This window comes from Artibeus jamaicensis, unplaced genomic scaffold, assembly GCF_021234435.1.
Source record: "Artibeus jamaicensis isolate MK-2021 breed Jamaican fruit bat unplaced genomic scaffold, CSHL_Jam_final contig_685, whole genome shotgun sequence".
NCBI classification, from domain to species: domain Eukaryota; kingdom Metazoa; phylum Chordata; class Mammalia; order Chiroptera; family Phyllostomidae; genus Artibeus; species Artibeus jamaicensis.
This window is the reverse complement of record NW_026521924.1, coordinates 22,753,073-22,777,159: the sequence shown is the minus strand read 5'-3', so window position 1 is coordinate 22,777,159 and position 24,087 is coordinate 22,753,073. Positions and strand designations below refer to the sequence as shown.

The 24,087-nt window shown below is 46.7% G+C and overlaps 1 protein-coding gene across 3 annotated transcripts in view; it reads left to right on the top strand.

Annotated features, from left to right (window-relative positions):
• Positions 1-24,087, top strand: part of CHD6 (chromodomain helicase DNA binding protein 6) — a 172,369-nt gene that overhangs the window by 141,075 nt on the left and 7,207 nt on the right. For all 3 annotated transcript variants that reach the window (XM_037164551.2, XM_053671404.1, XM_053671403.1), the window contains 9 exons: positions 8,114-8,174; positions 8,813-9,029; positions 10,473-10,681; positions 11,803-13,386; positions 16,487-16,638; positions 17,035-17,241; positions 18,249-18,701; positions 20,336-20,527; positions 21,475-21,594. In XM_037164551.2, the coding sequence (XP_037020446.2) occupies positions 8,114-8,174; positions 8,813-9,029; positions 10,473-10,681; positions 11,803-13,386; positions 16,487-16,638; positions 17,035-17,241; positions 18,249-18,701; positions 20,336-20,527; positions 21,475-21,594 (3,195 nt within the window). The remainder of the gene's footprint in view (positions 1-8,113; positions 8,175-8,812; positions 9,030-10,472; positions 10,682-11,802; positions 13,387-16,486; positions 16,639-17,034; positions 17,242-18,248; positions 18,702-20,335; positions 20,528-21,474; positions 21,595-24,087) is intronic.

Here is a 24,087-nt window from a genome sequence, read left to right as displayed (position 1 = left end):
CTGGGAATCAAACCGCAATCGTGGTTCTCAGGCCCGTGCTCAATCTACTGAGCTACACCAGCCAGGGCAAGTTGTCTTTAACTTTATTTGAAACAATTTTGTTAGATTGTGTTGTGACAACTGTCATATCAGCATGCATTTAAAAAAATCAAAATTGAGTATCGAGGTTCGATTCCCAGTCAGGGCACATGCCTGGGTAGGCCAGTTCCCAGCAGGGGGCGCATGAGAAGCAACCATACATTGATGTTTCTCTCCCACTCTTTCTCCTTCCTTTCCCCTCTCTCGAAAAATAAAATAAATAAAAATGTAAAAAAATAATAATAATAAAAATTGGTAAATTTTTCTGTGCTCATTTTAATATTGAAGATGGAAGAAATTTCAGCATAATATGCTGAAAATATGCAACATTTTTGGTGCAGCTGAAATGCATAAAAAGGTTTGTGCAATGTATGGAGAAGGTACTATGATTAATGGAATGTGTCATCAGTAGTTCGAGAAGTTTCGTGCCAGAGATTTTTCACTGGACAATGTTCCATGGTCAGGTTGACCAATTGAAGTTGATAGCGATCAAATTGAGCCATTAATTGAAAACAATCCATGTTATCCCACACGGGAGATGGCTGACATACTCAGAATATCCAAATCAGTAAAGTTATTGGTGAAAATTAAAAATGTGTCTTTTGTTTTATGGAAAACACCACATGGACTTTCTGGCCAACCCAGGATTGTCACTGGATGTAGGTGGGTGGTTGTGGTTTTTCTACTCTTGAGAGACGTTGGGCCACCTCCTTCTGGCCTGCGTGGTTTCTGATGAGAAATCCACTGTCATTCAAATTATTTTTCTCCCATTGGTAAGGCGTCTTCTCTCTTGATGCTCGCAAGATTTTTTCAGTCTTTAGTTTTCAAGAAGTTTAACTGTGATGTTTTTGTGTAGATTTCTTTGAATTCATCTTATTTGGGTTTCCTCGGCTTCTTGAATCTGTAGGTGTGTGTCTTTTGTCCAATTTGGGGAGTTTTTAGCCGTTGTTTCTTCAAGCCCTTTTCCTTCCCCTCTAGGTCTCTGACGATACCAGTGTTAGACCTCCTGTTACCGTCCTTCGGGCCCCTCAGGGCGCTATTTAATTATCTTCAGTCTTTGTCTCTCTTCGAATTCGAATTAGGTACTTCCTGTTTCTCTGTCTTGGCGCTGGTTCTTTTCTTTCTCCATTCTGCTGTCAAGACTATCTGTTGAGGGTTCTTTATTTTTTATTTATATATTTTTGGTTATTGTATTTTTCCTATGTAAAACTTCCTTTAGTTTTTTGGATTTTGTGTCTCTGCTGGAGCTTTTTGTTTTCATTAGTGGTGAGTGTGCTCGGGATTACTCATCGATGACCGCTCTCAGTACTTCTGTCAGATAACTATAAAATCTCTGTCATTTCAGTGTTAGCATTTGTTGATTATCTTTTTTAACTTAGTTTGAGATCATCCTGTTTCTTGGTATGGTGATTTTTGAGAGAAACCTGGACATTTTGGTTATTATATTGTGAGACTCAAAATCTTATTTAAAACTTGTTTTGGCTGACTACCTCTGATGTCTCTTTCAGGGGAACAGTGAGTGGGTACCACCCCACCTTGTTACCACCAGGTGGGAGTAAAAAAGTTTGTGTTCCCAGTCAGCCCCTGATGATGCCCGGGCGGGGGGGGGGGGTGGCGTTTCCTCATTACTGCTGGGCAGGAATGGAAGTTCAGCTCTCCATGTAGTCTTTTTTTTTTTTTTTTTTTTTTAATATCTTTAGAGGGGAAGGGAAGGAGAGAGGGATAGAAATATCAATGTATGGTTGCCTCTTGTGTGTCCCCTGCTGGGAACTGGCCTGCAACCCAGGCATGTGCCCTGACTGGGAATCAAACCGTGGTTGCTTGGTTCCCAGGCCCACGCTCAATCCACTGAGCTACACCAGCCAGGGCCTCCATGTAGTCTTTGCTGGCATCATGAGTGGGGGTGGGCCCTATCAGGGATGAAAGCCCCATTCCCTGTTGGCTCTTTGACACCACCCCAGTAGGAGACTGGGGTTCCTTATTACACCCTGGTGCAGGTAGAAGTCTAGATCCCTCACTCAGCCTTTGCTGGTGTAGGCATCCTGAGCCACAGCTTTTTCTTTGTCATTGGACTGGAATGTAGTGGGTATTGTCATACACTTTGTGTATTTTCAACTTCCCCTTTCCCTGGTCCTTTGCAAAAGCAGGCATTTTTGGAAGGTGTGTTTTTTTGGTTTTTTGTTTGTTTATTTGTTTTCATTCGTTTTTTGGTTTTGTCTGCACCATTTGTCATTTTCAGGTAGCCAGCTTCTTTACCTCCAAATCATGGATATACAATGCAATGAAGAAGACCCAGAGAACTCACCACTCTGTCGTTCCTTGTGTTCCAAGCTCCCTAGATGATCTGCCTTCTCTTTACCCTTCAGAGTTTTCTTAGGATGTTTTATGACTAGTGTTATATAGTGCTCAGAGGTGGGTAGTTGTGCTTAGAGTGAGGAATGAAGAAATGCGCATCTTCCCAGAAGCATAAGTCTGCATTGCATTTACATAAGAGGACTGAAACCTTACCAGGCCTCAAGCACTATTTTCTCTTACTTGGAGGAGTGGAGTGAATCGGTCTATTAGAATTTCACAGATCCTGGGCCCTGGCTGGTATAGCTCAGTGGACTGAGTGTGGGCCTGTGAAGCAAAGGATCGCTGTTTGATTCCCAGTCAGGGCACATGCTTGGGTTGCAGGCCAGTGCCCAGTGGGGGACATGTGAGAGGCAACCACACATTGATATTTCTCTTCCTCTCTCCTTCCCTTCCCCCTCTCTGAAAATAAGATAATAAAATAATTTTTTAAAAAAAGAATTTCACAGATCCTGGACCGCAGAGGTTACTATTGCATTGTGCCTGGCTTACTCCATTACCAGAGTCATCTTTGTTCCTCTCCTGATCACCGCCTGAAACTCATCACTCTTTTCCTTTGGTTCTCGTTCAGCGATCGTGGGATATTTACTTTGGCTTCCATCAAGTTTGATTCCTGTAATAGCAATAATTACATCACTTCTCCCAAAATAGGAAATAATTAATTTTCAAAGCTGTGTTTCCATGTCTCCCCAGAGGTCTGAGAAGCAGTGGGATGAGGCAAATGAGCATGAAGGTTCAGACCCCAGGCCTGAAGGAAATTGGGTTCTGCTCTTGACAGTTAACATCCCGAATTCTGCCATTTGGACCCCAGCTGACACTGTTACTTTTTTCGTCTGGAATTTGGGATATGTTTTCCCATGGAAAATAACTTTAGCACCGAAGAAATGAAAATAATACCTTGTACTCGTGTAGAACTTGACTCTTTCCAAAGCCCTTTTTCCACTTGTTTCATTTGATTGTCATCTCAGCTGTGTGAGATAAACACTTCAGACGTCACCGTCCTCCTCTGAGAGCTGAGCACATTTAGGCCCAGGAAGTTAAAGGACTTGCCAAGTGCTCACAGCTACTAGATGTTAGAATTTAAACTAGATGTGGCCTCAACGTTCTGGCATTCTTTTTCCCAATCAAGCATTCTTTTCGCAGCCACGGAAGTACAAAGCATTGCAGCGGCACATGCATGTGCCTCCCCCCAGCAGCAGCTCCTATGAAAAGGCAGCTGATGGGCCAGCTGCAGGCCAGGCCCTGCCGAGAGCTGGTCCCAATAAAGTCTAGCTGCTGAAGCACTTGGTCTTGATCTTGGAGAGCTCCGGGCATGGGGTTGTGTAGCAGAGCTGATAAAATAACTTGTTTTCTTACAGTAAGGTAAAACTCCTCTGGAACCATCATTTTGGTTCACTTATAAAATTAATGCCTGTATTATTTATTTTGCTCATCAAACCCCTAAAACCTGGGCTATATATAGAATATAATCAAAAGCAGATTAAATGGAGAATGGCTTCCCCAGATTTTGAGGTGGACAGATTATGTAACAGAATAAGCTCAACTTCCATAGAAGCACAGCCGATGTCAGGAGCAGGCCTGTTGCCCTCTCAGCCCGTACCTCCTGTGCTGAAGACACTGGTCGGGTGTTTCCTTCTCCCATTTCTGTCCTTGGGCAGATCGGCAAGCAGGTCAAAGAAGCCCAAAGAGCCTGTCACCCATGACTAGGGTAATCTGTCTGAATCACACGGACCTGGGCATGGAAGGATTAACAGCTAACAGCAGAAGAGCCTCAGCATTGCAAGGAGCCCCAGCACACGTCTGAGTAGCCTCTGAGTGTCCTAGCGCCGCCACAGCTCTGCTGGCAGGGAGTCAGGTACTCCAGGAGGAATGTGCTGCCTTCCAAGGAAGCCCATTTCATTGGTGGGTGATAGTTCTTTATGTTGACCCAGATAGCTGACTGCCAATTGATTCCATAGATTGTGTCTAGTTTTCTTTGGTACTGCAAAGAAGCAAAACTCTTCTTTCTTTCCTCTCTGATAATATTTTAAATTCTTGAGGCCTGGTAGCAACCTTAATCTCGTTAAATCTCTTTGCAGGTAAAGTATCCCTAGTTCTCTGCCTTTCTTCATGTCTCGTCATCTCCAGACCCCTCACTACTCTGGAGCCTTCCAGAGCACACTGTGACAGTTGTCCCCTTAAAACATGGTGGGCAGAGGATCACAGAATGTTAGAGTTAAAGGGGCATTTGAGAAGATCTAGTCTCCTCCCTTTCCCCAGCCTCTCTCTGTGTCAATACCAAAAGAACTTCGGCAAACAGATTTCAGGTGCAGCTGGAGTTCATGAACTACAGAAACCTCCAAAGCAGAGTCTAAAAGTTTATACTTGTGTTTGGGATGGTTTGGAGCCTAGGGTTATAAATGAAGTCTCACTCTACCACCTTGTATGTTGCGAGGTTATCATCTCTTTGAACAGAAGTAGGAGCAAGTACTGGCACAACTTGCACTCGTACAGTCTTGTTGTAATGGTGTGTGTTGTCCTTGCTCCATAGATGTTCCTCCTCCGGGTGCCTCTGAAACAGGGTCTGTGAGTGGGGCTGTTGTCACCTGCACAGTGAGCTTGGGGAAGACTCTTATGGAGAAATAGGCCTGAAATGGTCCAATCCCGTTGAGAAGAAATTTCAGTTAGGAACTGAGAAATCACTCTTACGAGTTAAGAGTTTGAGGCTTCTCTGGACTCAGTGGTTTTTTAATGTGGAGTACTTACAAGCTTACAAAGCATGTTTCCCCATCAGTTAGCCATTATTCTGATCCCTGTACTAGAAAAGAGGAAGCTCAAATAGTTATTTTATTTTTTTAATCCTCACCCAAGGATATGTTTTTATTGATTTGAGAGACAGACAGCATCAGTCTGTTGCCTCCCATGCACACCCCCACTGGGGATCGAACCTACAACCTAGGTATGCTCCCTGACTAGGAATCAAACCCACAACCTTTTGGTGTACAGGATGATTCTCCAACCAACTGAGCCACACAGCCAGGGTTTAAATAGTTTCTACCAGCCACTTTTGATGTGTTCCATCTTTCACAGCACCTTCTCCATACACTGCACAAATCATGTTTTGCGTTTCAGTTACATTTTTACCTTTCTTGAAATAATAAAGCATAGCTGAAAACATTACATATTTTCTTCCATCTTCAATATTATAATGACTAAATAAAACTTTATCGATTTTGACAGGTTTTTTAAATGCATGCTGATATGGCAGCTGTCACAATATAATCTAACAAAAGTATTTCCAATGAAGTTAAAGATGACTAAGTGCTACTAAGAGCCATCTTACAGAAGAAAAACAAGTGAACTTTTAGCCAACCCCGAAGCTGAAAGATGGAGATACTGTGTGATTATCTAGGATCAGGGGCTGCTCATTAGTATTTCCTCAGTCCCAGCTCCCATTTATCGGACATTGGCTTTGTGCCAGCAAATTAAACACTTTACATGATTGACTCATTTGCACTCCACAGTCACCCTAAAAAGTATTATTATCTCCACTTTAGAAATAAAGAAATGAGCTTGAGAGAGATCGAAATGTCTTGTCCCAGGCCAGGGAGCAGCGGGCTGTCAGATTCCAAACCACATGTGTGCTCAAGATGGAGAAATTGCCTGTTATAGTCCGTTTCCTTTGTTGTGACGTTCTTGTTGTCACACTGTTTGGGACCCTTGCCTCTGAAATAGCTGGTTCACACCTCTTTGAAGGTGACATTTCTTCCGGACTGCTTGACCTAGACAGAACCTGAGATGCCAAGTGTCGAACTGCATACTCCCACCCCAGCCTTCGGTGTGCTTCTATGGCCCCAGTCTGCCCCCGCTCACCCCCATGAAGTCGTCATTCACTAAGCTTAGGACGTCTTTTTCACTTGGGCTCCTGGTAAGCCAGCTAGTTCTTCTCCATTCTGTCCTTTCTAGAGAGAGGAGGTGCCTCAGTGCGAGGGCAGGGTTCAGGAAAAGGCGCTTGACGTGTACTCACTGGGCACCCGTAGGAACGGTTAGATGGACCGGAAGAGCAAGCTGGAAGCCGGCCCTGGGGCCTGGGGCATGGCGATGCGCATGGCAGCGTCCCGTGTGTCGTCACAGGGGCATGACGGCCCTGGTGCCTGACTCCTGCATTTTATAGGCAGCAGGGCATCTTCAGTCTGAGCAGATCTGAAATTACAAATTTTGGCATCCAAAGGATCTCTATAGACACTATAGGGATATGGAAAAATGTTCTGTGGCCAGAAAGGATATAAGGTATGGCAGTGGTCAGTTATGTTTTGCTCATTTCCTAACCACCTCTAAACAATGGAAGGGGGTGAGATGGCATATTTAAGTGTGCCTTCAAAATGGTGCAGCGAACCGTCCTGCGGTTCCCACTCCTCACAGACGTTAGATGGTAGGAAACAGGTGGGCCAAGGCAGAGAGGTTAAACTGGCGTTCTCCGATTCTAAGTGCGTTTCTCTCCCCAGGACAGGCCTGTCCCGTCTCTCCTCTTTTCATAGGCGGGGGTTGAAAGTGCAGGCTCTCGTCCAACTGCTGTGTTTGACACCCAGCTCTGCCACTTACTAGCTCTGTGCCCTTGGGCAAGCTGCAGAGCCTTTCTGTGGCTTGTGGGCTCTAAAGTGGGGGGGGTGGTAGTTCCTACCTCATGAAGCAGTCATGAGAAATAAGCGAGATGTCACATACAGGGTTTCGTGTGGTGCTTAAGTAACACATGGTTCTCAGTAACGTCAGCTGTTCTAGTAAGAAAGAAACACATTCAGAACACGGGCCTCGCTCCTCTTTGCCTTTTCAGAGTTTCCTCCTTCAGATCCTCCCATGGTATGAGGGGTCCAAGAGAGTGGTTGGAATTTTAACTGTTGCCCGTTGTAGGTGTCCATCCATTCCTACCGTCCCTGGGGGACTGGTCCCTGTGCTGTGTGCTTGTCCAGGAGGCTGCAGGCGTTTTCTGTGAGGGACCAGAGTGACTGACCTGGGCTGGGGGCCACACATACTCTGGCTCACATTCTTCTTTTAAAGTTCCATTCCTCAGACCAAGAAGGGGGTCGTGAAGGAACCCGTTAGACTAGAGCCGGTTTGACAGATGCTCCAACCTGGATAAACCCGTGCCTGTGATACTCCTCCAGATTCATCTGGAGCCTCGGATCGTGATTTTAATCTTAAGTTCCCGGGATTTTGCACCATCAGGTCCCGAGCCCGGAGCAGTGGTGTTTTGGGGAAGTGCTTCTGGTGCTGTGAAGTAAGCTGACAGTCATGAACGGGAGCACGGTTCTCCACCACAACCAAGGTGCAGGCACAGCCATGCGAAATGGCTGCTAGATTGCGAGTGATGGCGGGAAAGCAAGTATGTAAATGCACAGCTACAGTAGCTCGTGTAAAATGTCATTGCCAGGGAGAATGTTCAAGTTCATCATTCTTTAAGCTATAATTCTCTACAGGCAGAATCATTCCACACAGTTCCCGGAAACCATGCTTACTTTGAATAAAGTGCTTTCTGGCTCTTCTAAAACTGTGCCTAAGTGACCTTTATTTCTCAGGGACCATTTCAGTCTTTGAGACGCTCGGGGACAGGAGATATCTCTTGTGCGTGCTGACCCCCTCCATACAGGACTGTCGGAGGTAGTTTTGGCTGCAGTTCTGCTGATGGCGTGACTTCATTTATTCCTAGGAGAGTTCCAGCGATGGAGGTGACGGCGTTTTTGGTGAAAAGAAGGAAGACAGCCAGGCAGGTGAGACTGGGTCCTTCTGAAGGCAAAGAAGAGTAAGGTCCCAGTTCGTAGCTCTGGAGTTCATGTGTATTCAGATGTTGTTTTTTAAGGAGGCTCTTGTAAAAAGCCAAGTAAGTTGGCCTGCATCGAGCTCTTCTGGCGTCATACGTGGGGCCATGACATGGCTCTGGCGAGCTTTCTCCACCTGGCATTGCAGTGCAGAAGTGGAGTCCATGGTAATGTTTGAAGTCAGGATGGAGTCTGAGAGAAACAAGGGAGTCATAGTTTGGTTGATTTTTTAAATGTAATATTTGGTGAAGGAGAAAAGCTGGGGGATTTGGGTTTCTGGTTTGGTTTTCTGATTTCACGTTTAATTGAGTCTTTGGCAATTGGAAGGCCTGGCTACAAAAGCCCATAGTCGTCCTCTATGGAGAAGGCCACAGAGGGTCTGCTCGTATCTGGGCTAGAGCAGGGTCCTTGAAGCAGTTCTGCAGACAGACACGTTTGTGTTTGAGAGGCTGCAGCCAGCTGCGGCCAAGTAGTTTCTAGAGCGAAACTGCAGCCTCACCAGCTATGCCCAGCTCCTGAGCTGATTGACTTCTTGAGTCACCTGTGTTTTGCTTGTTTGTAAATACTAATGTCCTCACTGATGTTTGAAGCCCAGGATGGCTCCGACCCAGACAAATCGCCCTGGCCAGTGTCATCTGCACTCACAGCTCGGCTCAGGCGGCTGGTCACTATTTATCAGCGCTGCAACCGCAAGGAACTCTGCCGGCCTGAGATTCTGGGCCCAGGTAACCAAGGATACTGGGTCCAGGAAGAGATGTTCAGGAGAACCTCAGAAATGGACCTCATCAACAAGGAAGCCCAAAAGAGGTAAAGCCAGTGGCCGAGACGGCGTGCTAAGCTGCCCTCTGGTTGAAGGGGACAAAGGGGAAAGCCAGTAGCTGGAGGACACGCGTACTCCAGGGTTAACTAGAGCCGGCCTCTGAATGTTATTGTTTCCTCTGATTGCTAGGGCGTCCTATGAGATCTAGGGCTCCCTCTGTTCACCGTACTCAGACTTTTATGATTTTGCAGCTTGACCCCCTTTCCTTAGTTGGACCCCATCTCTGAGGGTGGGGTTTAGGAGCCCCATTGCTGGGTAAAAAGATCAAAAGGCGTATATCAGACCCTGCTCTTTCAGCAGCAGGGTGAGTAGTGTGTGTTGAAGCTGTCTTCTTACAGTTACCAGTCCTTGTCAAGCCTCTGAGAACAATCAGTACCATAAAATGCCAGCCTAGGAGGAAGATGCAAATTGCCAGGAATCACTTTCCTGTGTGAGAATTAAGCTAAAAATGGCTCAAAAGGCCAGCACAGGCTAGATTGATACCACCAGAAAAATTAACAAAGCTCAGTTCTGAGTCTCTCTATCTCTCCATGGCTCTGGTGTGGTATCCAGTGAATCAACACATCACACAGCACATTCACTTATTCTCTGCACGCCTTCTGGCTTTATGAAATTTGGTGACTCAGGAAATATTTCTTCCCTCTTTCACAGCTCCAAAGAGAAGAGCCAGAGCCCCATCCTGCCTGCTTCTCACTCTTCCTCCGACCTCCTTGTCACACTGCTTATCTCACTCCCTCGGGGGTGAAGCATGTGCTGCCCAAAGCCCCCCATAAAGACTAGTGGAGTGTAATCACTCCACTCCCTTAAGTCATTACCTTAGTCCTACAGGGTCTAAACACTAGAGAACCTTTGCATTCTAGAGACAATAATTGATATGGACAACCAGTCTACCGAAGCAGGAAGAAAGCCCATGTGCGATGGGGGTCCAGGGAGGTGTGTGGCTGAGGTAGGCCCTTCCCTCCTCTGGCCCAGTTTCCTTGTCTGTAAAATGAAGCAGGTGAATTCAATGGTCTGGAAGGTTCCTCCAGGATTCTGTAATTCTAGGATGTCATACAGGGGAGGAAAAATAACGTAAAATGTTTAACCGTAAAAAGTATTATAAAAATATCTCCCACAAGAGGAAATAAACTAGTAACTTTATCAAGTTGAAGAATCAAGAGATCACAAGTGTGCAGATATGGTTTAGAAATTGTGAGGTAAATACCAGGAGAGCTGAAAGGTTTGAACTGCTGGTTGGACGATAGGCTGTTTTCACTATAAGCCTTTCAGCCCAATTTAACTTAAATAAAAATAAATGATAAAACAGACAAACTAGTGCTTCCTGCTTCCTAACTTCACAGGCACTTCTACTAGGTATTTAAAAAGTTAGCTGTTGGTGTTTTCAAAAAGAAGGAAAAACAGCTCCCCTTCCCTTTCTGATTACATCTCAGGTGGACAAGGAGGGAGCAGGCAGACTTCTACAGGACGGTGTCTTCCTTTGGTGTTGTTTTTGATCAAGAGAAGAAAGCCTTTGACTGGACACAGTTCCGCATCATCTCCCGTCTGGACAAGAAATCCGACGAGAGCCTGGAGCACTATTTCCACAGTTTCGTGGCCATGTGCCGGCACGTCTGTCGTCTGCCCGCGTGGAGAGATGGCGGTGAGAACCCTCTGTCTTGATAGCCCAGCTGAGATGAGGAAGGAACACACTTGTTTTCAAGGTTTAGAATTATTTTTGGCATAATTATAAAAGTGGAGTCTAGCTGAAAATTTCAGGTGAAGGCACGTGAGTTTCCACAAATTTATGAGCTCCAAATTGGGTCCACCTTCATAAAATAAAAGCCCTCTCCCAAAATGACTTAACTCCAACAGAAATTGGAATTCAGAGTAAAACCTCACAGAACTTTTGGGACTACTATGAAATACCTCTTCCAAAGTATCATTTTGTTTTATTTTACATTTTTTAAGTCTCACGGAGATTTGCACCTTCCATAGATGCAGTCTGAATAACTGTGTTTGCTCACGTGTTGACTTGTAGCCAGAGAAAGGGGGCGGCTGTTGTTGAGACATCCCCTGATCAGATGGGGGCCTGTTCTGAAAGATTTCTTCCTGGTTGGAATTCTCGGCAGCAACGCCCTTCAGGGCCCTCTTCAGCTTCCTGCTTATAGATAGACTTGTCCTGGGCCATGTAACTTTGTTTGAGAAAAGCTAAACCACACGTTGAACCCACCCAGCTTCGGTGCCAGGCTGTTGGCAGCATCACAGATGCCCCAGCTTTTGCCCCCATGTGGCACAGTTGGTGTGTTTTCATTAAAGCCAGAGCACTGGCTAAATTGGGAAGATCTGACCTTGGAGTCCCATTGACAAGACCTGGATTTGAATCCCACTTCTGCCACTAGAGCAGGCTAGCTTATCTGGTATCTTCCCTTATCCTTATAACAGGACAGTGTTGGTACATCACAGAATTGTTGTGAGAACTAAATAACATGTGTAAATAGTACCTAGTGTAGAGGCACATAGTGCGTGCTTATCCACGGGGAGCTCATCTGATTTCCACAACTGAAGTTCTCGTGCTCTTCTTTGACCCTCACTGGGTCTGTCCTTGTTTCACAGAAACTTAGACCATTCTCTCAGCTTTTCAGTTCAGCAGGGGCACGCACACCTGGTACTGCCATGCTGAGGAGTCAGGGAGCTAAGCTGTTAGACCAGAGGGCAAGGACTCGGGGGTAGCCAGTGTCTGAGGGCCACCTGAAGTGATGGGCTCTCTGTTTGCTTTTTCAGGTCCCCCAGACCCCGCCATCTATGTTGAGCCTATCACTGAGGAACGGGCCGCCAAAACCCTGTACCGCATTGAACTGCTGCGGAAGGTCCGAGAGCAGGTGCTGACGTGTCCTCAGCTTCACGAGCGCCTCCAGCTCTGCAGGCCCAGCCTCTACCTTCCAGTGTGGTGGGAGTGTGGGAAGCACGATCGGGACCTGCTCATCGGCACCGCCAAGCATGGGCTGAACCGCACTGACTATTACATCATGACCGACCCCCAGCTGTCCTTCCTGGATGCCTACAGAAACTATGCCCAGCATAAAAGGCCTGACGCCCAGTCTCCAGAAAGTCTCTGTTGCCTTTACCAGACCAACTCCAAACTGTACGAGTCTCTTACATACACACAAATGAGCAGGACTTCAGAGTCCCTTGAAAATGAACCCGAGAATCTAGGAAAAATAGAAGGCAGAGAGGATTCCCTCGGTGCACCTAGGGGCAGCTTACCTGACATGACTTGTGAGAACTTTGTTTCCAAAGTTCAGGATGTCATCTCTATCAGCCATGATGAAAGTCTGCTGCCTGAGTCCTTGGAGAGCATGATGTACGGTAAGAAGGTGTTTAGCGGAGGGCCAGGCTCTCTGCAGGAGAGCCCAGGTGCCAACACAGAATCCAGAACAGATGCCATTACTATCTCAGCCAGCGAAGATGCGAACTGCCAGCCTGGTGGCCATGAGGCAGAAGGCGCTTCGGGCTCCTCCCTCATGGATAGTTTAGAAGCAGGAGTAGCTCAGATGAACATTAAAAATGGAAATCATCTGTTGATGTCTCTTACGAGAGAAGAGGACCTCTGCTGCAGGGAGGCAGCCCAGAGACCTGAGAGCATCGGGCAGTTAGAAGCCAAGTGCTTGGCTTCCCCTTCCTTGGATCAAGGAAATGAAAGTGGGTTTGTCGATATGTGTAACCTCAGTGTCTATGACTCCAAAAGAAACCTGTCGTCAGAGCAGCAATTAATTGATTTATTAGAAAACAAAAGTTTAGAAAGTAATTTGATTTTGAGTCAGAACCACAGTGATGAGGAGGAAGAAGAGGAGGAAAACGAAGAGGAAAACTTGGACATGGTAGCAGGCATGAGGGGAAGGCCAGGGGTTTTGCCTCTGACCCAGCCCACTGCTCATATGCCAAGTGAAAGGAGCCGAGGCTTCTGTGTAGACGAAGCCAAGAAAGGCAGCCTGGAGGCTGTGAGCCAGAATGCTAGACTGCAGGGGGCTTTTCCTCAAGCAGCCTGCCAGTGTCACTGCAAACACTTGGAGAGGTGGACCCGTGGCCTTGAGAATGATGAATTTGAAATGGAAAAGCCCAAGGGTTATAACCCAGATCTGTACAGAAGCAAAACTAATAACATCACAGTGGAGCGGGAGCTCACCGCTCTTCCATCAGAGCCGTTTCAAGTGAAGCATGAACTTTTAAAAGAACCTTGGAAAGAAAGTGCAGAAGGGAAGAAGGGTTTCCTTACACATCCTCCTGAAGGAAGCGAGCTCAAGTCAGAAGACATGGATTTTGAGAGTAAAGATGATTACGATAGAGATGGAAACTGCCATGGTCAAGGTGCAGTATGGGGGATGTTGTATGTTTTGGATAAACCAGTTCTCACATGGCAGGGAGGGGAAATGAGGGGGCAGTGCTGAGAGTTTTATGGCTTCTGAAACAGATGTGCTTACACTCACCGTGTGTTTAAAACCGAAGGTCCAGGCGTTGGTCTGGAAATGAGGCAGAGTAGCTTTGGTCATCCCAGAAAAGTGAGGAGGGTTGTAGACGACCACTGCTGCGTCAGCCATGTGATCGGGGCGGACCGTGTGCTTTTTACACCACAGGTGCTAGAAATGCCTCTAGACACAGCGCTTCGGACTATGAGCAGAACAGCTGGGGAACCTTAGGAACGCCTCAGAAACAAATAAATGTGATCTTTACTGAGATGAAGAAAGATAGCATCATTTACTCATGTCCTTGTCAAAACCCTGTGACTTAATGTTGGTGCGTTTGATTTAGGGTCGTTTTAGTAAGTCAGCAGAAATTAAAATAAAAGTGTAAGTACCTCAACAAATATAGAATAGATGTGATCTTTTTAAATAGGGAAATCTTAGATAAGGGTTCAAGTTAGAAGAAATTTTAAAACTTTAAGAATCTACCCAACCTTTGGTTTTAATCACTGTGATGAGTGATGACTGGGAAGTCTGCTGAACCCAAATTACACTCGATGCACCAGTGAGGTTAAGACCAGAGGAGCTGAACTGAAAGCAGCTTTTGCCTCAGTTGACACGGGAGGAGCCAGTCTGTGACCCTGCCCATCCTCCTCACCCCAGGCCACGAAGAATGGCTGCCATGTGTTGAATAATAAAACCCACTTTGCTATTTGATTCCTGGCTGGTGTAGTTCAGTAGGTTGAACGCTAGCTTGGGATCCAGAGGGTTGCTTGTTGGTTCCATCCCCAGTCAGGGCACATGCCTGGGTTGTGGGCTGGGTCCCCAGTGGGGGGTGCACGAAAGGCAACCACACATTGATGTTTCTCTCCCTCTCTTTCTCCTTCCCTTCCCCCTCTCTAAAAGTAAATAAAATTGTAAAAAAAAATTACCCACCTTGCTTTTTGAACCCTGGATTGGAGAAGATCAAGAAGTAATCAGTGCTTGGAAACCCAGTCAAACGAGGACAGCGTTTGGAAGTGTGTGGTTTACAGGAGAGCTGCCACGCACTGATGTTCTTTGAGGTAGTGTCAGCCTTGCTGAGTTGAGGTAGAAGGTGGCAGTGAACTTGGTGAGCTCTGGTGAGCTTGTGCATATTCGCGAGTGGGAGTCCCTTGCACCAGTGCTTTAGAAAGTGCTTCTGCAGCCCTTGGCAGGAGATGTCCACACACGTGCTACGTGGGATGGAGTAGGTGAGGCAGGGAAAATTAGCCCTGTTTCTGAGACTGGAAGTCACAGCTGAAGGAGCAGTAATTGGCATGGCTGTGGGAACCAGCCCCACAACTCTTGGCTTCTTTTCTAGGGTTGCCTCTCACATCATTTTGCTTTTTCTGAAAACTTAAAAATCCAGCTCCTCTTCTTAAAACCATTCAGCGGTCCTCCCCATGGAATCTAGATTAACAGCCACATTTTTTTTCATGGTGTATAGGACTCAGCATGATCTATTGGATTCTGCCCCTCTGGCCTCATCTTTGTACCTTTTCCCTGGACGCCTTTTAGTTCCCCAGCATGTCCAGAGTGCCCTTCCTGTTGCCGCCTCATCCTCTTGCGTGTTCTCGCTCCCGCCCTTCCCCAGTAGGTCCTTCCCTCTTACTGCTGTCATGGTGCCTGGTTCCTTCCCCTTTAGAGCGCTTGGCACATACAGTTCATAATTGTTACTCATTTATTATTGCTACCTTTTTGTATTTGCTGTTTTCCTTTCTTTGGGGAGCTGTAAGATCCTTGCAGGCCAGGGCCACATCTCTCTTGTGGTTCCTTCTACACACTGGCCTAGCAAGGGCGTATTCATGGTTAGGGGGCTCTGCAGCTCCCCAGAGACTCATCCAGTTAAAAGTGAAATCGGCGTGGTGCCAGGTGGGTACTTGAAACATCTGGGGAACCACTTGTAAAGCATGTGACTGCCTCACCACTATTCTGTTCACCTGAAACTGGTACAAAATAATACTGAATGTAAACTGTAATTAAAAGATAACATGTTTTAAAAAGTGAAATCTCCACCCATGAGAGGATAGACATTCCTTGTCATCTCACCAAGACAAGAGTTTTGTGGCTTCTGCCCTGGGCACCTCGCTACCCTCATTCACTCCTGTTGTTACTTTGAACATCCACTGAAGCTTGAGTGAATGAGTTGCATTTCCACTTCTTTCTACACATGAAATAAGTGTTCTAGGTTTCTTTGCATCATTTTTACACGAATCATGTCTGTTTACCTTTGTTCCATGACTTTTTATCCTTTTTGCTAATATATTCTGTCCCTTGAAATGCATCAAAAGTATTATGTTTAGTTTCCTTTTACCACTACACCAAACGTGAAAGCCTCTGTGTGGTTTATCTTCTCTCACTCTTGGTAACACAGGAAAACATCCTTCCTCTTTATTTTCTTGTTGGTTTTGTTCAGGTAATGGATACAGCTCTTACCAGGTGACCTGTATAGGTAGCTCTAGGGCAGCAGCATCTACCTTTATGGCTTGATTTACTTGGTTTTTCTGGAGATAGAAGGTATGGTGGTTAATCAAGGAGGGCTTAAGCAAAATCATAAAAAGGACTCATAGACATGGGCAAATAGTGTGGTGATTGCTGGTAGGAGGGAGGTATAAGGGACTAAATAGTAATGGAAAAAATACAATAAAGATTAAATTTAAAGAATAAAATAGCATAGAATGGAAATTTGGGTTTTAAGATTTTTATTTATTTCTAGAGAGAGGAAGGGAAGGAAAAAGAGAAAAAGATCAATATGTGGCTGCCTCTCAGGTGGCCCCCACTGGGAACCTGGCCCACAACCGAGGCATGTGCCCTGACTGGGAATTGAACCAGCAACCTCTTGGTTTACAGGCCTGCGCTCAGTCCACTGAGCTACACCAGCCAGGACCAGAATGGGGATTTTTAAAAGACAGATCAGATTTCCTGATCTTTCCGATCACTCTTATCTCCAAGGTATCTAATTAATTTTTTTAAACTGTTCTGCCCAGATTATCCAGGGAAATCCTCTGAAGAGGAGAGCAAGAGTTCCACGTCAGGCGTCACAGGAGACACTGGGGATGACCTTCAGGAAGCTCGGGCTCCCACCATCGCTCAGCTGCTCCAGGAGAAAACCCTCTATTCCTTCTCTGAGTGGCCGAAGGTATCTCCCAGTGCTCGCCTTTTTCACCCCAAACTTCTCAGCTCTAAATCCTTTATTTTTACATTTCAGAGTATTTCTGAGTAGAAGATTCAGAGAAATGTTTAATATCTTTAAAAGGTATTAATATCGTAATGTTTGAACATGAAAAGTATATGCACTCGATGAATTAGACCATAAGGCAAAAGTGCCAAATTGTCTTCATATTTACAACACTGTGGCTTTAATTTTTATAGTCCAGACTGTGAAGTTTATTTTAAGGCTTATAAAGTGAATACTTTTTTTTTCTAATTAGCTCATTCTGTCTAGAAAACTCGATCTCCACGGACTTTTGTGATTTTGGGTAAGTCGGTACCTGTGCCTCAGAGATTTTGTCCTTTTTTTTTTTTTTTTTAACAGGATCGGGTGATAATCAATCGCCTAGATAACATCTGCCACGTGGTGTTAAATGGGAAGTGGCCCTCCAGCCAGCAGTACGAGCCCTCGGGCACACTGCCCGCCCCCGTTGTAACCAGCAGCGCTGGCTCTCGGAGCAGCCTCTCAGAGCCTGAAGCCGCGGAGCACAGCTTCAGCAGTGGCGCGGCACTGGTGGCCCAGATCCATAAGGTGAGGCCACGAGACAGGTGTCAACCATGAGACAAAGAGCAGGGATGCTGCACTTATCAGCTGAGTCATTCATTCAACAAATATTTACTGAATGGGTGGGCAGAGGTCTTGTTGTTTTGCTTTGTTTTATTTTTTTTTCTGGTAGAGCCATTAGTGTAGGTTGAGGAATTTGGATTTTGTCCTGTAGGCAGTGAAGAGCTATTAGAAGTCTTAGGGCATGGGTGATGAAAGCAGGGTTGTGCAGCTCAGCCAGAGTGGTGTGCAGGTTCATGGGTGGCAAGGGTCAGGAAAGAGGAGGGCCTCAGAAGCCGGGGCAGGGGGCACGTGGGTGTCTGAAGAAGAGATGAGGTTCTGCACTAGGCTGGCGACAGAGTGGACTAAAATAGGTGAGGAAATCGGCAGGCACATAAGGAGAGGGCAGCATGGATGGAGGCATGTGTTCAACACCTGGAGCACTGAGAGAATGATGCACCTGATAGGAATCAGGGAAATCAAAGCAGGAGTGAGTTGTGTTTGAGTTTTATGAACTCAAACATGAAAGTCAAGTTGAGTTTGAGCTACACTAACAGTCTCACTGGCCCTCACTCTTGATCTCTAGTGGAATCCATTAGGGATTTTGAAAAGCTGCTGATTCTGATTTAATTGGTCTGTGGTATGGACTGAATATTGAATTTTTTTGCAACTTCCCAATTGATTTTGATTTACACCCAAAATTGAGGTTCCCTAAATTGTAATCTTGCAACTGTCACTCATGGACAAGCAGCTTTAGCAGCATCTGTAAGCCCTTTAGAAATGCAGAATCTTAGGCCCACTGAAGGGTAATCTGCATTTTAACGGGTTGTCCAGGTGATTTGGCTCCAAAGTTTGAGAAGTTCGAGTTCGATGAACTTCCGAGAAGATGATTAAACATAATACTGGGCCCATGGAAATTGGGCCTGGAGACGCAGCTGGCGTTCAGCCACGGAAGTGGCATTCAGACCTCTCTTTCCACACGTGTGTGTTCACAGGACAGCTTCCTGGCTCCAGTATTCACAAAGGATGAGCAGAAGCACAGACGTCCTTATGAGTTTGAGCTGGAGAGGGATGCAAAGGCTCGGAACCTGGACCAGTTCTCTGCCCCCCATGGGCACCCCTCGATTGTCCTCAACGGCTGGCATGGGGAGTCAGCAATAGACCTCTCCTGTGCATCTGAGGGGTCTCCAGGAGCCACATCCCCTTTTCCAGTGAGTGCCAGCACCCCTAAGATTGGAGCTCTCAGTTCACTTCAAGGAGCCCTCGGCATGGACTTGTCTGGAATTCTACAAGCCGGCCTGATCCATCCAGTGACTGGGCAGATCGTCAACGGAAGCCTCAGAAGAGACGACCCTGCCACGAGGAGGCGGAGAGGGAGGCGGAAACATGTTGAGGGCGGGATGGACCTCATCTTTCTGAAGGAGCAGACGCTTCAGGCAGGAATCTTGGTGGGTATACGAGGCCATGAAATGAAAATGGACCTTTCTACGCTGAGTGATAAATCCTTCTTCCCCAAACACAAAATTTTAGGCTTGTGTCTCTTCTCCCTATTTCAGTTGTCCTCCAATTGCCATTATGTCATCATTATAAGTTACCCTTGGTCTTTTCTAGAAATAGGGCCCTTAACTTGCAGGCAACCTGTAGAAATGAGCCAGGAGGTCTTGCCATTTCATATAGAAACCAGCCAGATCTTCCAGTGGTTTAGAAGAGCCCCTGGTGGAGCAGAGCCAGACAGGGTGGAGTTTGTGGCAGGGTGGCTCCAGGTCAGCGGGAGCTGGGACTGGAAGAAGGATCAGGGGTCAGACCTGCTGCATGTTGACCCTGGCACTCCTCCATGACTTACTGGGCGACATTGGGCCATCAGTCAGGCTCACTTTGCCCCCTGTAAGGCAGGGGCCGTAGCACCTCTGGCAGAGGGTCACTGTGAGGGGTCACCAAGATGGCACTGAGACACTCTAAACTCAGAGGAGATCATGGTAGACAGCAGAGAGGTACAACAGCCAAGGGCGATCCCGCTAGACTTTGTTTAGTGTGACAGAGACCACCGGCTTCTCTTGCTATTTTGGTTTTTCCTATTTATTGCTTTTTGAGCTCCAAAACAGGAATCACCTTTCATGTTTTCTTATTTTAAGAGGAACAATAATAACCAGTATTTGTTGAGAGCTTACTGTGTGTCAGGCACTGTGTTCACGGTTTCACATGATTGTCCTATGTGATCCTCACAGCAACCCAGTAAAGGTTGTGTTATTCCCATTTTATAGGTGGGAAAACCGCCTAAGATTATTCAGCTAGGTATGTGCAGGTCAGGGAGCCAAGCCAAAGACTTCATTCTCCAGAGTGCGAGAGATTTGTTACTAAGCTGTATTGTTTGGGATAAATCTTTCTCTTAGACTTTCTATATAATTTAGTGAGGGGAAGTGGCAGGTTCTTTGCCTGACAGATCCTACAAACTTTTAGTATGGTTATCTTTTTTTTTTTAAGAGGTGCAAAGTCATAGTTTCTTTGTAGTGATAGTAGAATTCCAATGGAATGACTGATAAAGTTTTTTCCTTGACTTCAGAATATTTTTAAAATGTATTAAACAAACATTTATTTAGCATCGACATTGTACTTTATTAGCAAATCCAATTACAGGCATTGGGAATACAGAGATGAGTAAGACAGGCATTTGAATGACAGGGAGAAATCGATAAGTAAATTGCAATGAGGCATTTTCTGTTACATGAAAAACCTGTGAAGAGTGCCGAAGGGATACAGGACATGGAGTGGCCAGTGGTGTCTGGGACTGCCAGTGACCATGACCGGGGAGGTCACACTGATCCTGAGCAGATAGGAGGGAATTAAACTTAACCAAGTAGACAAGACACGGAGAGGTGTATTTAAGTGGAGAGAACATCCCATGTAGGCAAGAGCTTCTATGTGGGTCAGTAGTGTTTAGGGTTCTTACTCAGGCACCCAGCAGAGTAATATTCAGGTGGAAATAGATTGAAAGATTCAAAGAACACCTCATGAATTTTCATTTTAGGTACTAGTTTTTATTCTGCCATAATTAACTGGACATACTTGTGTTCCCTTCATCCAGGAAGTCCATGAAGAGCTGGGGCAGGCCCCTCTGAGCACCTCACACCCCGAAGGTCCAGCACCCACCACTTCGCCCCCTGAGCCAGCCCCACCAGCCGCCAGCCAGGCTGAGAAGGCCATTCCCAGCAAGAGTCTGCTTGACTGGCTGAGGCAGCAGGCTGACTACTCCTTAGACATCCCCAGCTTTGGAGCAGTGAGTGTTTGTTGCTACTGCCTGAGGTTGCTGTTTATTTCCTGCTAACCTGGTGCTGTTTTGATAAGGAGTTTGCTAAGGAAGACCAGGAGGTTTTGGGAGAAATCTCTGTCAACTGAGAACACCCTTTCAAAGTCAAAAACATTACAACCCATGGCAGAATACTGGACCAAGATAGGCATGCACTGTCTTACAGGGACGGAATTCATCTGAGCTTTGCCCCCCTTCCCTCTGGAATGACCACACATTATCGTAAGCTCACAGAGAAATCTTCAGGTTGCATAAACATTGCCAGTTCGTAAAAATGTTCCTGTCTATTCCTTTCAAGTTAATACATTTCCACTTTGTAGAAGGTGTGTCTGTTCTTAGTTATACAGTTACTGCCTGGCGGCTTTTCTTCAAGTCCCCTTGCTGCCTTTGCCCTCAGTCCTCTGCATTAGGAATCTGTAAGGGAGGGTTACTGAGCACAGATGTCTTTTCTTGTTTTTTCTTGCATGCTCATTTAACCACCACCATCTTTGCTTTGGGTACATCTAGCTAATAAGAAACGGAGGTGGAGAGCTCACGAGAAAAGGCAGGGAGTACATTCTCAGAGGCACACCTTCCAAAAACAGACAACGCCTCCCGGGTGGGTAGCAGTGGAGAGAATCTGAGAAAGTGATGAGGAGGAAAGGGCCAGAGATTAAGCAGCGCCTGAGACACTGCCTGGGCAGCCCAGGTGTTCTGGTCTGCAGGGCCAGGCGGCTCACACGGCCTGTTTGCCAGCTTGCTGCTGCTTCAGGAAGAGCCTAGGTGAGATCCAGGTGGCCGCTTCCTTCAGCATAACCTGGCTGAGTTCTTGGCAGAGAGCCATTAATGAGAAAATAGCAAAACCAGTGACAAGCACCACCCTCATCAGAAGAATCTGTGACAACATTTTGTAATGCTGATTTCCACTTGTCTCCTAGAATTTTTCAGACAAACCAAAGCAGAGGAGGCCACGCTGTAAGGAACCTGGAAAATTAGATGCCAATTCTCTGAGCGGAGAAGAGAGGGTTCCTGCTGTCCCCAAGGAGCCAGGACTGCGGGTAAGGAAGAGGGACACATCCCTGTGGAACCCAGCCTTGTGGACGTGGAGAGAAAGCTCTCCTGGGAAGTGGGTGTCCCACAGACGTCCCAGACATTGTCCCAGAGGACTCGGGGCCAGCACAGAAAGTTTGTAGGTAGTAACAGGTGGTGCTGGGGTCATTTGTTTTCAACCATAGAACTTTTGGTTTGCTTTCGTCCTTAAACTTTTACCAAAGCTTGGTGTTTGTTACGTGTAGAGTTCAGGGAAAACACACCTGGACTCGTCAGGAGCCTCTTTTCCAGTGTTTCACAAACTTCATTATTGGAAATTTTCATTTGCTAATCTAAGCCTTTCTGGCTACCATTTAAGACACTTCCTCCTGGTCGGTCCTCCCTGGCAATGAGAAACAGCTGACTGTAAGCATGGCCCTTTTCCCGTTATGGAATCATGAGCCTGGAAGAGACTTCAAAGACATCTGCAAAATACTTCTAGTATAACAAATATGAGTTAATTATAGTTTACAGATGAGTAGATTTGGAATAGAACACTTATAACCTCTAGAGGGCGGCAATATCATTTCAACCTGAAAATGCATTGAACTTGGGCAGATTATACATAAACGTGTTAACTTTGTGAAGCACATTCTGCTCAGATGGGGAGCCTCTGAAGATCCTCGTAGGGCTCTGCTCTTCCTTGGTGTCCCCGGAGCTCGCCGGCTTCCCCGAGTGCCTCCTCTGCAGGGCTCTGCCAGCTGCAGCCCTCCTGGGGTCCAGATTCCTGCCTTAGTGAAGTTGCCTGGATGTGATTTCCTTTTTTAGCTCCAAAAGACCACCCACCCTAGTCATTTCCTCTTCCTTGTGCAGAAAGACATTGTGACTAAATATTCTCAAGGAGCTTGTTATTGATTTGTCACCTGCACGCTTCCTTTCTAGCAGCTCTTACATACATAAACGTTCTGGCTCATCTTCCCCCACTGCAGCCCCTCTGGGTGGGAGGCCTGGCCCAGTCCCTGGGGCCCTGCTTGTTAGGAAGTCTGTCTCATTGGAAAAGCAACCCTTTTTCCAGCTCTCTTGCTTTCTCCCCAGAAAACGTCCCTCCCACCCCTTTTCTTAGACCTGCTTGTGTTATGCGAGCTGATTCTGCTTCAATTCTTAACCTATCTGCCTCTCTCCAGTCCTCACAGTGCCCCCCCAGCCCCACTCTGTTCTGCTCTCGGCACAGCATGGTCCCCTGGAGACCTCCAGTTCTTGCTTTGCTGTAGCTTGGAGCTCTTGGTTAAGAGACTTGTCAGAAAAACCATGTGGTTTCCCCCTTGGCCCTCTCATGTCTTTCTACATGTCTGACAATTTCCCTCATGTTCTCTGGAAATTAATGTTCATAACTTCCTGCAGACACTGACCTCTTGCCAGAAAACCCATTTCTAAGCTGTTTCTCTAAGCCAGCCTCTTACCAGAGATGCACTTTCGCTCCTTTGTTAAATAAACACAGTCCCTGCTTCGGAGGCCCTTTTCCTGCAGTAAGGTGGGAACAGGAAGCCCTCGTCCACCTGGTCCTCGGGGCTGCGCGGCCTCCCCGGTGAGGCAGAGCCACCTGGGCCCTGGCAGCAGCACTCTGCTCGGCTCCGGGACAGCCCGTCTCTCAGCTGTCACCCACGGCTCCTCCGGGACTGGAGCCCTCTGGGGTTTGCTGCACTTTCTCTCCCATGGGGACACCAGCCCTTCTAGAAACAGGCTCAGACCCCACAAGGACTTCTCCCTTCCTTCAGCCCCTCCTGCTCCGGGCGATGCGGCTGCACCAGACTGAGCACGGCACACGCTGTTGTGGGGCCAGGAGCTCAGCTCTCAGAAGGGCTCCGTGCACAGTGGCTGCTCGTTAGATGTATGTGTGCGCACACACGTGCTTCGTGTACTTTATGTGCTGGGTGCATTTATTCCATGTTACACACAATCTGTGTGGTTTTTAATGTTCATTTCTTGCTGAGCCATTCGACATGACACATTGCCCCTAAACACTTCAGCGCGCACCCCCTAAGACTGGTTTCCTGTGTAGCTATGTCCATTATCACGCATGTGAATATCAATATCTAATATCCAGTCCAGATTCAGATTTTTCCAGCTGTCCCAAAAATATTTTTTAGAGCTTGTTTTTGTTTTGTTTTATGTTGTGTTGTTTGTCCAAGTTTTAAAATTGGGATCCATGCACTGTGTTTGATTGTTAGGCCTCTTTCCCCCCAGTGGGTGTTTGTCGGCAAACCTACTAGGCAAAGTCCTTCCTGGGAGGAGTAGGGAAGTTTGGGGTACCCCCCTTCCCAGAAGTTCAGTTTAGCGTGGGCACATGCAGGCTTTGGAATAAACACTACCAGGTCCTAACGAAGAAGGATGTTCCTCCTGGGTTGTAGCGCCCGTGCGGCCGTCTGCACTGCAGCTTTGCCTTTGGTGTTGCCTCATGTCTGCCTCCTCCTTGCTCCTCTTGCCCTCTCCCCGGGCCTCCCCTGGAAGAGGAAGCAGGTTTG